The 13409-nt window shown below is 43.0% G+C and overlaps 3 protein-coding genes across 3 annotated transcripts in view; all 3 read left to right on the forward strand.

Moving 5' to 3' along the window:
• The window catches only part of LOC142311981 (uncharacterized), a 74605-nt gene that overhangs the window by 22539 nt on the left and 38657 nt on the right, over positions 1-13409 (forward strand). The gene's annotated exons all lie outside the window — the stretch shown is intronic.
• LOC142311995 (uncharacterized) lies at positions 283-4238 on the forward strand. Its single transcript, XM_075350871.1, has 2 exons — positions 283-345; positions 1241-4238. Exon 2 carries the CDS (start codon positions 1366-1368, stop codon positions 2074-2076), a length of 711 nt encoding a protein of 236 aa, XP_075206986.1. The 5' UTR covers positions 283-345; positions 1241-1365; the 3' UTR covers positions 2077-4238.
• LOC142310534 (gastrula zinc finger protein XlCGF66.1-like) overlaps positions 2172-13409 on the forward strand; it is a 29848-nt gene continuing 18610 nt past the window's right edge. The window contains exon 1 of the mRNA XM_075348056.1: positions 2172-2239. Coding sequence (XP_075204171.1) covers positions 2172-2239 — 68 coding nt within the window. The remainder of the gene's footprint in view (positions 2240-13409) is intronic.

A 13409-nucleotide genomic window follows, 5' to 3' on the forward strand; every position in this document is an offset into this window, starting at 1 on the left:
GTGCAGGTTTGTTATAATCAAGCAAAAAATGTTCAACATAGTGATCCAAAGGTGTATAGAAAAAAACATGGGATCATTAAAGATGTCACTTTGTCCTGCAAGGAATGCGGCCCCTCTCAATTTTTTTTTTCTATGTGCTGCCCATTCCCCCAGCTGAGTTTGAGACCCCTGTTCTAAGCCATGGCTTTTGTGTTCCCGATCAATTTGCTCCAATGTGCTTTCGCAGACATAAGCGCAGGAACAGTGGGGAGAGGAGGGGGTGCGGGGACGGGAGACGGACGACAGCCGTTTCGCGCTGTGTGTAGCGCTTTGACAAGTCCAGGAACAGCTGCTCGCTCCAGAACTGTGAGTACGGCTCCACTGCCTGGCATTTGCGCTGCAGTGCCCGACATTCTTCTTCCATATAAATACTTATTGATAACCACCGAAAACACACTATATAAAAACATCTAAAAATACCAAATAATGTAATGGTCAAGACCCCCTGTAAACCACAATAGGCCAAGCTAGTACAATATTGAACAAATTAGAATGCTACAGAAAAAACGTTCATATAAAATGTAACATTACAGAATCCATAGGGTAAAAGACCCCCACCATACAAGAGGAAAGTAGCCTGCATACATAAGTTACAGATGCCTGAAGAACATGTCCAAAGTGTTGGATATATGAGAAATCAGGGAGAACCGTCCACTGGGTTATTAATACCATGTCTCAGAGTCCACTCAATTGGAAATACATCAAACACAAGGCTAGAATATACCTATATTCATAAATAACCAATAAATAGGAATCACATACTGTATATAAATTGCATGGGAAGTCAAAAGAGGTAAGGAGTACACATATGACTCTGGTCCAGATATAGAGACAGTGGGGAAGGAAAGTAGACAAATTTCTTATACATAAGTAATCCAATGGGAATGCAAATGAGCAGAATCAAAATCCAAACCATGTGAAGGAAAATGGCTCACATTTACATAACGATACATCATGCATCACCGTTGTTATGTTATTTACCTTATTGGTTTTAGTACTGCACCCTTCGTTACGTACATATTCCATCATAATGGTTGTGCCAGTGAGAGAATGTATGAGATGGAATCACCTAAACAAAAAAACCTCAAAACATTATGAAGGGCCGCTAACACTATAAACTATCATTCCCTCTTTTTTGTATATAATGAAATAAATAGTAATCTTATTCTAATGCAATGTTATAAAAAATTATTCTTGGCAGATGACTGTACCAGTAGCCTGGAGGAACGTCTGATATTCTCAGAATCTTCAGCAGATAATCTTGGTATCACATTAGATACTTTTGAAAAACTTGTCATTATCCCAGATACACCTGAAGACCATCTCATGAAAAATCTGTCATCTGATCCTTTTCAACAGTTTAATTTTTCTCCTTCATCAAAGACAAATATACAAAACAAGAGTCACAGAAGGGCTGTTGAACATGAAATGGCTTACAAAGCTAAAAGACCATTTTCATGTTCAGAATGTGGGAAATGTTTTACAGAAAAATATTATCTTGTTACTCACCTGAGAATTCACACAGGAGAGAAGCCATATTTATGTTCAGAATGTGGAAAAAATTATAGTCAGAAATCCACTCTTGATAAACATCTGAGAACTCACACAGGAGAGAAGCCATTTTCTTGCTCAGAATGTGGCAAATGTTTTGCACAGAGATACAGTCTGGTAACACATCAGATAAGTCACTCAGGCAACAAGGCATTTTCATGCCTTGAATGTGGGAAATTGTTTTATCGAAAATCATCTTTAATTGTGCATCAAAGAATTCACACAGGGGAAAAGCCATATTCATGTTCAGAATGTGGGAAATGTTTTACAGTCAAACATGACTTGGATAAACATCAAAGAACTCACACAGGGCAAAAGCCATATTCATGTTCAGAATGTAGGAAATGTTTTACAGAAAGATATCGCCTTGATAGGCATCGAAGAACTCACTCAGGGCAGAAGCCATTTTCATGTTTCAAATGTGGAAAATGTTTTACAGAGAAATACAGTCTTGATAGACATTATTTAATTCACACAGGGCATTAACCATTTGTATGTTCAGAATGTGGGAAATCTTGCAATACTAAATTAAGACTTATTACATATCAGAGAAGTCCCACAAAGGAGAAGCAATTTTTATGATGAAATGCGGAAAATGTTTTAATAGGAAATCAAATCTTCTTACACATCTGAAAATTCACACAGGAAAGTAGCCAATTTATTTTTTTAATTGTTTTATTGACAAAATGCCTGAAAAAGAAAAGGAAAACAATTTTTAAGAGCATTTAATGATTATTAGAAAATGTAAACAATTACCACTGACAGTGTTATTGAAAATTTAGTATCCAAATAATAAAGTTATATATGAACAATGTAAATATTATTTTAAATTTACATTACAACTGCATCTTAAAGGGTTTGTCTAGTGAAGCTTTTTGCCATCTTATTTGACATTGACAATGGAGAGATGCTGCTATACATGATCAGGACAGTTACTAAGATAATCGTATAATACCTTTTTTGTATCATTCAATTAATAGGGTGACAATTTGATGTGACCAGCAAAGCTGTTGAGTCAGAGTCGTGGAGTTGGAGTCAGTGTGAAGTGAGTTGTTATAAAATGGACTGACCCCGACTCCTAAAATATATAATAAAATGGGTATAGTAGTTCAATGTAGTATGTGATGAATATTTTTTTTTCATAAGAATTTGGGAAAGTTATGAAATGCCCTATAAATATCTTTTCTATGCCTGATCAAAGGATCTAGGCTTTTAGTTGAGATGAATCTGTGCTGCACTTTATTTATATGATAAATAGTCAAGCTCCTTCTCTACAGATAAGGGTAAAAACACACTGGGAAGGAAGTAATGCCTGCACTCATCTCAGAACTGCTAGAACAGGTTATTGCTATTGTAACTGACCATGCTTCACACTTGATAAGTACTATGAAACTTATGAGAATAATGAAGGTGAACAGCAGCTAGAAGAAAACTTCAGATTCAGAATGTTTGAGATGGAGCCACAGTCCTGTTCCTGTAACTGAGGAACAAACAGATATTACTACAGAAGAACAGCAAAATTATTCTTTAGAATTAGATGATCTTTTTGAAGCTGCTTCACATCTCTCTCCTATTTATCACATGCGCTGTGTTGTGCACACGCTGAAGCCGGCAATAAGAGACAGTCTGCAAGAGGAACATGCTGAAACTCTAATAAGCAAAGTGAAAAAATTGGTTATTGCTGCCAGAGCCCCTAAAATTGATTCCATCTTGAAGAGACGTGCTGGAAAATGGGCAATTGTCAATCGAGCCAATTGATAGGGCAGCACTTATTGAGGGACTGCTTGAGCTGAAACCTTTCTTGTAGACATGGCCAAACCTCAGGTAACACTAAATGAAGGTCAATGGACACAGGTGGCTGACTTGCAGGAATTGCTTCATCACCCATTTACAATGAATAAAAAATTACAAGCTGAGGATTTAACTCCCGGCATTTTCATAAAGGAGTGGAAAAACTTGCTGTTTTGCCTGTCGCAAAGAGGAGGTTTAATAGAAGATGGCATTGCTGCTTAAATGAAACAGAGAGAGACACTGCTATTAGAAAATAACATTATTCTGGCAGCTGTGTATGTGGACAAAAGTGATCGTATATTGCTTTGATGATCAACAGCTTACTAAAGGAAAAGAAGCTCTGACAGAGGTAGGAGTTAGGATGAGTGGCTACAGGACTGTCAAGAGCAAGAGGTATTGTGTCATCCAGACCTACTGTTGCTGTATCTTCAGCCTCATCAGCTGAGGAGGCTCAGTTTGAAAACTATTTGAATGAGATGGATCAGCAAAGCATTGCCACAGGGAATAAGATTGCACTCCCATAGCAAACACATTGACCATATTTCAATAAAATGTTTCACTTGGTTTCATAGACATAAAAGAGTTCAACCGTTCATCAAAACTGACTGTGCATGAGGCAATTCCTTTATATCCTGAGATTGTTAGAGATGTTGCCCATGTGGTCACTGCTTTGCCACTTGCCCAAGTTACTGTAGAGAGGTTGTTCTCTAGTCTTAAAATAATGAGGTCAGATTTGAGGTCATCTATGAAGGAGGATCTGATGGAGGCCATACTATTTCTCAGAACAAATTCATAAACTGTACAAATATTATTCTGTATATTTTTATTGAAAACGTTTTTTCCCCACTTACTGCACAGTGTATTGTAGATTTACAATTTATTAAAGTTTTTTGTGTTCTAAACTTGTATTCCAATAAATATATTTTATGTTCTATCTAAATAGCTTAATTATTGTATCATAATAATGATTTAAAGCCTGATGTTACCATTTTACTACAGTAAATTTATCACAAACATGAGTCATGTATGAGGGAGTCAGAGTCAGGGAAATTGAGGAGTTGGAGGTTTGGCTTACCCACTCCACAGCCCTGGTGACCAGGAGCATTCATAGAAATGATGGAGTCCCAAATCAGAAGTCTGAATTGGAAACTCCTTCAAACTACCCACCCCTAACAAAACAATTCTTTAGTGTGGTGATGAAAAGTATAATTCACAACCTTCAAAGACAGAAAAGAGAGAAATGTATTTTACACAAAGTAGTGATTCTCCTTTAGTGCCCAACAAAGTATCATATACCTTCCATGGCTTGAACACTGTGTGACACCCCGTAGGTGGTCCTCTACATAGCATGATGCCTCCAAAGTAAATTCACACTTTCACACTTAACATTTTACCCCTACTGTAACCAACAATATGCTCACTATGGTATCCCCAATGTGAATTTATATAATACAATATTAACCCCTTCACCCCAGGGCGATTTTCAGTTTTTCAGGTTTTTTTCTCCCCTTCTTCCTAGAGCTTTAACATTTTTTATTTCTCTGTCAATATAGCCACATGAGAGCTTGTTTTTTTGCATGACGAGTTGTACTTATGAACACCACAATTCATTCTGTCCTTTATTGTACTGAAGAACGGAAAAAAATTACAAGTGTAGTGAAATTGTAAAAATACTACTTTTTCATTTACTGTTTTCAATAATTTGAGTATTTTTCCCCAGGTCAGTATGAGTTTGTCGATACTAAACATGTATACTTTTAAATCAGTGGTGAAAAAGAATTCAGAAGTTTGTGTTAAAAAAAAAAAAGTTTTTGTCGCTATTTTCCGAGACCCGTAGCGTTCTAATTTTTCGGGATCTGGGACACAGTAACAGCTTATTTTTTGCGTCTTGAGCTGGCATTTTTAAAGGGGTGGTTCACCCATTTTTTTATTTTCGCTATGAGTTCTACTTACCATTATAGGTCTTTTCTTCATTGGCTTCTATTTCCAGTTCTGACACTGAGCGGCGCTATCCTGCACGCTCAGTGCCGGTCACATGACCCCCTGGTGCTGTGGCTGCTAGTATCCTCTTACATCCCGTCAATTCTGGGCTCTCAAACTAGACGGGTACGTCAGAGGATGCTGGCACCACTCACACTGATTGACTGGGCTGTGGGCGGTGACTACCGCACGTCACAGTCCAGAATCGAGGGGAGGATCCAGAGGATGGCACAGTGTGGAGCGGTGGCGTCCGGCAGATGATGAGGCACGGGGCGCCTGTGTGGAGTACAGGGGGGGTTCTTCAGCTGAAATCCCCCCTGTCACGTAAGTATCTGATCTCACTCTCCACCCGCCCGCTCTGCTGCGATGTCAGGAGAGCGGGCGGTGTTGGGTAGTGTGATCATGTGCTCCTCCCACCAGCACTACAGGACGCAGCAAGACACTGACAAGCTGGTCCCATGCTGCACCGCATGTGTCAGAGCAGAGCATGTCACCGCTCTGCTCTGTCACCTGTCCTGCTGCATGGGACCAACTGTCTCCACTCTGTCACCTGCACCACAAGTCACAGAGTGAAGCAAGTTGGTGACAGAGCACCTCTTCCCCCCCTCTCTCTTCTTTCCCCACTCTCTTCTCTCCCCCCACTCTCTTCTCCCACCCCACTCTCTTCTCCCACCTCTCTTTTCTCCCCCTCTCCTCTTCCTTCTCTTCTCTACCCCCCTCTTATCCCTCTCTTCTCTGCCCCCCTCTTATCCCTCTCTCCTCGCCCCCCTCTTATCTCTCTCTCCTCGCCCCCCTCTTATCCCTCTCTCTCTTTTCCCTCCCTCTCTCTCTTTTCCCTCCCTCTCTCTTTTTACCTCCCTCTCTCTCTTTTCCCTCCCCCTCTCTCTTTTCCCTCCCCCTCTCTCTTTTCCATCCCCCCTCTCTCTCTTTTCCCCCTCTGTTTTCCCCCTCTCTCTTTTCTCCTTGCTCTCTCTCTTTTCCCCCTCGCTCTCTTTTCCCCCTCGCTCTCTTTTCCCCCTCGCTCTCTCTCTTTTCCCTCTCGCTCTCTCTCTTTTCCCTCTCGCTCTCTCTCTTTTCCCTCTCGCTCTCTCTTTTCCCTCTCGCTCTCTCTTTTTCCCCCTCGCCCTCTCTCTCCCTTTCCCCCCTCGCTCTCTCCCTTTCCTCCCTCGCTCTCTCCCTTTTCCCCCTCGCTCTCTCTCTCCCTTTTCCCTCGCGCTCTCTCTCTCCCTTTTCCCTCGCGCTCTCTCTCTCCCTTTTCCCTCGCGCTCTCTCTCTCTCCCTTTTCTCTCGCTCGCTCTCTCCCTTTTCCCTCGCTCGCTCTCTCTTTTCCCTCTCGCTCACTCTTTTCCCTCTCTCTTCTCACCCCTCTCTCTTCTCCCCCTACCCTCCCTTTTAGATCGCTCTCTCTCTTTTCCCTCGCTCTCTTTTCCATCGCTCTCTCTCTTTTCCCTCGCTCTCTCTCTCTCTTTTCCCTCGCTCTCTGTCTTTTTTCCCTCTCTCTCTCTCTTCCCTCGCTTTCTCTCTTTTCCCTCGCTCTCTCTCTTTTCCCTCGCTCTCTCCTGGCATGGTCAGTACAGACATCTCTCGATCGCGGAGGGGTGAGAGGGATTAATAAACATGGAGTCCCTAATGTGTCTGTGTATTTATTTCTAATAAACCATTTTTCTCTGTGTGGTGTCTTTTTTTTTTTTTTAAACCCTTTATTGGAGAAATTGTTAATGGCCAGGTCAAACTTGGCCTGACATTAAGAATCTCGGGCTTTATACCAGCTGGTAAAACATAGCTGGTATTAACCCCTTATTACCCAGCGTGCCACCTGCCACCAGGGCCACTGGAAGAGTTGGATACAGCGCCAGAAGATGGCGCTTCTATGAAAGCGCCATTTTCTGAAGCGGTTGAGGATTGCAATTTGCAGCAGAGGCGCCCAGAAACCTCGGGCTAACCTGTGCTGCGGATTACAATCCCCAGCTGCCTAGTTGTACCCGGCTGGATACAAAAATATGGCGAAGGCCACGTCATTTGTTTTGTAATTATTTCATGAAATAAGTGAAATAATTAAAAAATACGGGCTTCCCTATATTTTTGGTTCCCAGCCGGGTACAAATAGGCAGCTGGGGGTTGGGGGCAGCCGTACCTGCCTGCTGTACCTGGCTAGCGTACAAAAAATATGGCGAAGCCCACGTAATTTTTTTAAAACAGTTTTTAGGCAAAAACCTTTATATAAAATAAAAAAAAAGGCTTCCCTGGATTTTCCATTGCCAGTGAAGGTAACACCAAGCAGCGGGGGTTAGCAGCCAGTAGCTGCTTGGGTTACCCTTAGCAATAGAAAATGCAGTGGGAGCCCACACTTTTTTTTACCCCTAACCCTAGGGTTAGGGTTATGTGATTGGTTTTTTTTTTTTTTAAAAAAAAACAAACAAAAAACCCCCCCAAAAAAACGACATGGGCTTCGCCCATCAAGCACCAGAGCATTTTACTGCTCATTCATCCCAACTCCTGACCACAGCGCCAGCAGAACAATTAATCAGATGACTCCAGTGTTGGCCGATTACTTGTTCTGTGCCCCCCTGCATCCATCGCAGCGTGTGCGGGCTGTGAGGTCACCTGAGTTCAGTCCGGCACTGGAGTCAGCTGATCTGAACTCCAGCCCGCACACGCTGCGATGGATGCAGGGGGACACAGAACAAATAAGGCCTAAGCCACACGGCGAGAAAAACAGTGCGAGTGGAGTGTGATAAAACATCGCATTCCATTCGGACCAATATTAGCCTGTGTGTCAGCGCACATGAGCAATTATTTTCACAGTCCTAATTGGACTGAGAAAACAATCACAGCATGCTGCAATTGTAATGCAAGACTCTTTCTTTTTACCCATTGAAGTGTATGGGGTGAGAGAAAAATCGCACTGCACTTGCGGTACATCGGTGTACCGCGAGTGCAGAGCGAGAATCGCAATAGCCGACTACGGAGGAGAGAGGGAGAGAAATCCCTCTCACCCCTCCTCAGTGCTGGCCCACCCGCCCCACCGCAGCGCTGGCCCGCCCCTCCTGAGTGCCAGACCGCACCCCGCAGCTGAGGTCCGCTTGCACAGTCGGACCTCAGTCGCAGGGACACACGCATGACAGTCAGCTCTGCTGTACTGAGCGTGAACCGAGTGTAATGCGAGGGGATCGCAGTAATCCCTGTGTGGCCCCAGCCTAATCAGCTGACACTTGAGTCAGCTGATCTGAACTCCTGTACACACAGCCCGCAGCAGGCAGTGACTGCTGTTAAGGCTACATTCACATGACCGTTCCGTTTTTGCGGGCCGCAAAAAACGGTCCATTTTTTTCACGGATGCATCCGTGTGGCATCCATATGACATCCGTGTGCCTTCCGTTTTTTTTTGGGGAGCGCAAAAAACGGAAGCAGCAAGAAAGATAAATAGATGAGTAGATATAGAGATGGATAGATAGATAGAGAGACAGAGAAATAAATAATAAAAAAAATGACATGCAGTCCCCCTACCTTTTGTATCCAGCTAGGGTAAAGCAAACGGCTGCAGCCTGCAAACCACAGCTGGCAACTTCACCTTGGCTGGTAATCCAAAACAGAGGGCACCCCACGCTATTATTTAAATTAAATAAATAATTTAAAACAAAAAACACGGGGTTCTTCCCCAAATTGGATCACCAGCCAAGGTAAAGCGGACAGCTGTGGTCTAGTATTCTCAGACTGGGGAGGTCCACTGTTATTGGACACTCCCCAGCCTAAAAATAGCAGGCTGCAGCCACCCCAGAAGTGGCGCATCCATTAGATGCGCCAATCCTGGTGCTTCGCCCCAGCTCATCCCATTGCCCTTGTGCGGTGGCAAACGGGGTAATATATGGGGTTGATACCAGATGTGTAATGTCACCTGGCATCAAGCCCTGGGGTTAGTGATGTCAGGCGTGTATCAGACATCACCAACCCAGTCAGTATTAAAAAAATAATAGACAACAAACACATTTTTATTTGAAAAAACACTCCCCAACACATTCCCTCTTTCACCAATTTATGAAAAGAAAAATCCAAGTTTGGTATAATCCAAGGGGGTCCCACGACGATCCATACCATAGTCAATGTCCCAGTCAATGAAGAACAGAATGTTCCCTATTGGCTGGGAGAGCCGTGCAGTGACCTGAGCTAACATCAATAGGTCAGCCCAGGTCACTGCAGGGCATGACGAGTGCTGCTGTCAGGAGGTTAGCGAGGTACATTACCTGCGATGATCGCTGAACTCCTGACAGCAGCGCTGTCACTGAGTTCAGTGACCGCCGCCTTCACAAACCAAGTATCGCGAGCGGCCCGTAACGTCACCACTAGTCACAGTCTCGGGTCGACAGCGAGAGGTGATGTAACAAGCGGCGAGCATAAAAGGCAGTGACAACCGCTGACGTCCGGAGTGCAGGACTTCATCACCGCAGGTAATGAACTTACTAACCTCCTGACGGTAGTGCTTGTCATCCCCGCGGCTGCTGACACTGCTGTGCAGACAGCCACGGGGCTGGGGCTGGAGCGAGATACAGACTGCACGGGCACCCAACGGAAGTCACACGGAAGTGCTTCCGTGTTGCTTCCGGGAATTTTGCGGACCCATTGACTTGTATTGAGTCACGGTTTGTTATTACAGAACAGAATAGGACATGTTCCATAATAACGGAGCGGACATACGGCATCCGATGTGTTTTTTTTTTTAGGATCGGATGCACAGGGAAGTGCTACCGTGTGCCATCCGATCCTACACAAAAGACATTGAAAAGATGCTCCTGTCCGTGGGTCCGCAAAAAAACCAGGAACTGACCAAGACAAACGGAACGGTCATGTGAATGAGCTTACCTGCAGCCATTGCAGCGTGTGCGGGCTGTGAGATCAGGAGTCAGCTGACTCCAGTGCCGGCCGATAAATTCTGTGTCCTGCTGCAGAAGGATCCAGTAAAATAACGGTTGCATGCGCTGCACATTTAATCCACAGGATCCAGTCATATGCGGTTTGCGGTTGTTTGCCTACAGGCAAAAAAACGCTGTTGTGAAAGTAGCCTGCAAAATGCATGCCATACGGATGATACGGACGACACACAGACTAGGCAAGAGGGAAAAAAGCAATCTCATGACCCCTTCATTTTTTTCCCCCAATTATTTTTTTCACATGTTGCGCCGGTTAATAATCATAATTTCTGTACACACACACACACACACGCACTCATGCGCGCGCACACACACACACACACACACACACACACACACACACACACACACACACACACACACACACACACACACACAGACTATGAAGTATATGAGAACAAGCAGAAGATAGACACTTTCTTCCCCTGGTTGTGCAGAGCTGCTGCTGTCTCTGTGTGATTGCTCTCAGTGCATCCACAGGAAAGAGGCAGGGAGGAGACTTTGGGTGGAGAGCAGAGGGTGTGTGTTAGACACAGTGGGTGTGTTAGATAAGTTAGGCACAGCCCTAGAGCCACAAAGAATTATGGGAGTTGTAGGAACTGAACCCAGGAAGTCAGAAGAGAGATTAACCCCATCAGAGCTGGAGCCAGCAATGAGGATGAGCTGCTAGTGCACAATGAAAGGTAATATAGCTGAAAAAACATAATAGATGTGTGGAGAGGCACATATTAGCAAGATTTATCAGAAAAAAAAAAATCAGTTTTGGTAACTGGACAACTTCTTTAGTTATACAATTTTTGTAATGATGCGACCTTTTGATAGCCTTTTATTGTATTTTAATTCAATGTTGTGACAACCCAAAAAATGTTATTTTGACTCTTGGAATTTTTTTTCTCACTACGCCATGTACAGATGAGATTTGATTTTTTATTTTGATAGATCAGGCATTTCTGAATGTGACAATACCTAATATGAGTATTTTTTTTATTATTTTATTTTCAATGTGGCAAAAGGGGTGTGATTTGAACTGTTAGATATTTTTATATTGTTATACCTGCACAGTCTGATCATTTCTGCTCATCTGAAATGCTGCTCTCCTGTGAGTGCCGGTGCTCTGCCAGTATTCGTAGGAAACGTCATGGCAGTGACAGGGGTCGTCATCTGACCCCACACTGCCATGGCAACCCATTTGCACCCTGTGATTGCCTCATGGGGCTTCTTTTTGCAGCTGGGAACAATGCGATTCCTGCCAGAGCGCTTTTTTTTTTTAAATCAGGTTCATTTTTATTTAACAGCAAAATTATACAACACATAAAATAATTCCCTCCATAGAAATATCACAGAAAGGGAAAAAACATTTAGTCAATAAGAAAAACCACACAAATAACATAATAAACAATGCACCCGCAGTCCACGTCTCATTTCAATATGGGTCTCAAAGTGCATATTATTTCCCAATATATTCTCCATAGTATAGCTTACCCAGCATCATTATGACATTATATATATATATACACATATACACGCACGCACGCACACACATATACATGCACACACATATACATGCACACACATATACATGCACACACATATACATACACACACATATACATACACACACATTCCAGCAGTACGCATATCACCCTATTTGAGGAAATTTGTTAACCGGTCAGAAGGAGAAGGACCTGGTCGCTCGCACTGTCCTGCAGTAACGCCGAGGAGGGAAGGCCTGGGGTATCCAACCATGCCCCCCAGATCTTATAGAACTTTTTCAATGCATTTCTTTTAAGGTATACTCCTCTCTCCAGTCGAAGTATAGCGTTTACTCTTTCCCTAAAATCCCCGATGACCGGAGGCGCTGGGTCCAACCAGTGGTAGGCCAACAGTTTCCTAGCCTGGTACAAGAGACGTGTAATACCGACCATTACCGGCGAACTCAAGTCCACCCCCCCTACCAGTAGACCCAGGATACATATAATAGGTCTTGGCTGTAGACGGATATTGAAAACTTGTCTAACCAATTCTAGTACTGCCCTCCAGTAATCTTCAATGTTTCCACAGGACCACATCATATGCATCAGATTAGCACCCTCCTGTCCGCACCTAGGACACAGATCATCCATCCTAACTCCCATCTTATGCAATAGACTAGGTGTCCTATATACTCTATGTAACAGGAATAGCTGTGACAGTTGTTGGCCTTCAGATACAGCAAGGCTTGGAGTCTGAGACAGGACCTCACCCCACTGTTCCTCTGTCATAGGGCCTAGGTCCCTCTCCCACTTTTCTCTAGCCTGCAAAGGGAATTTGTCGAGGTGTCTACATAACATCACTGTATACAACCTAGAAATAATACCCTAGGAGTGATCAGATGTCAACAAATCAGTAAGAGTGTGATTCCGCTCTATCCTAATGTCCATACGACGTGTCTGTGTCTCATAGGCATGACGGAGCTGCAGGTATTGGTAAAAGGAACTGTGCGGTATCCCAAACTCAGCTTGAAGCTGGTCAAATCTTTTAAGTATATTATTCTGAAGAATCTGAGACACCTGATGCACCCCCCTGCCAGGGTGGATAAAAATCTTGATTTTTTTAAAAAAATCAAAAAAATCAGATTTTTTTGATTTAAATCAGATTTTTTTGATTTAAATCATTTGATTTAAATCAGATTTTTTAATCAAGTTGTACACAAGCAAAACTTTGTCTTTTTGCAAATCTAATTGTTTTACACAAATAAAAATATTAAAACAGTTGATTATGAAACCTAATAATTTTTATTTGCACTATTAAACACTCAGAATTGAACTACAGAGAGTAAGTACTTTTTAACAATAGCCTATCTCTAACGTTTGAAGTAAGCAAACATCTTCAGTGAATACATCAGTCCTTTAAGCCTACTGTTTATTTAGGACTTTTAATAGGAAAACCAGTTGTCCTGCTTTAGCAGTTCCTAAGCGGTTTCGGACTGTTGTGTGCACAAAACCAAATGAAGAAAACAATCTCTCTACTCCTGCGGATGAAGCCGATGCAGTCAGTAGCTGAGTAGCTAGATTTATTATCTTTGCTGGAAGAACAAGTGATTGCGACTTCCACCAGTCCAGTGGTTTTAGTTCATTAACGACG

This window comes from Anomaloglossus baeobatrachus, chromosome 5 (genome assembly GCF_048569485.1).
Source record: "Anomaloglossus baeobatrachus isolate aAnoBae1 chromosome 5, aAnoBae1.hap1, whole genome shotgun sequence".
NCBI classification, from domain to species: Eukaryota; Metazoa; Chordata; class Amphibia; order Anura; family Aromobatidae; genus Anomaloglossus; species Anomaloglossus baeobatrachus.

Bases quoted from the DNA above. Each gene is read 5' to 3' on its own strand.
- LOC142311995 (XM_075350871.1), top strand. From the start codon at position 1,366: ATGAAAAATCTGTCATCTGATCCTTTTCAACAGTTTAATTTTTCTCCT.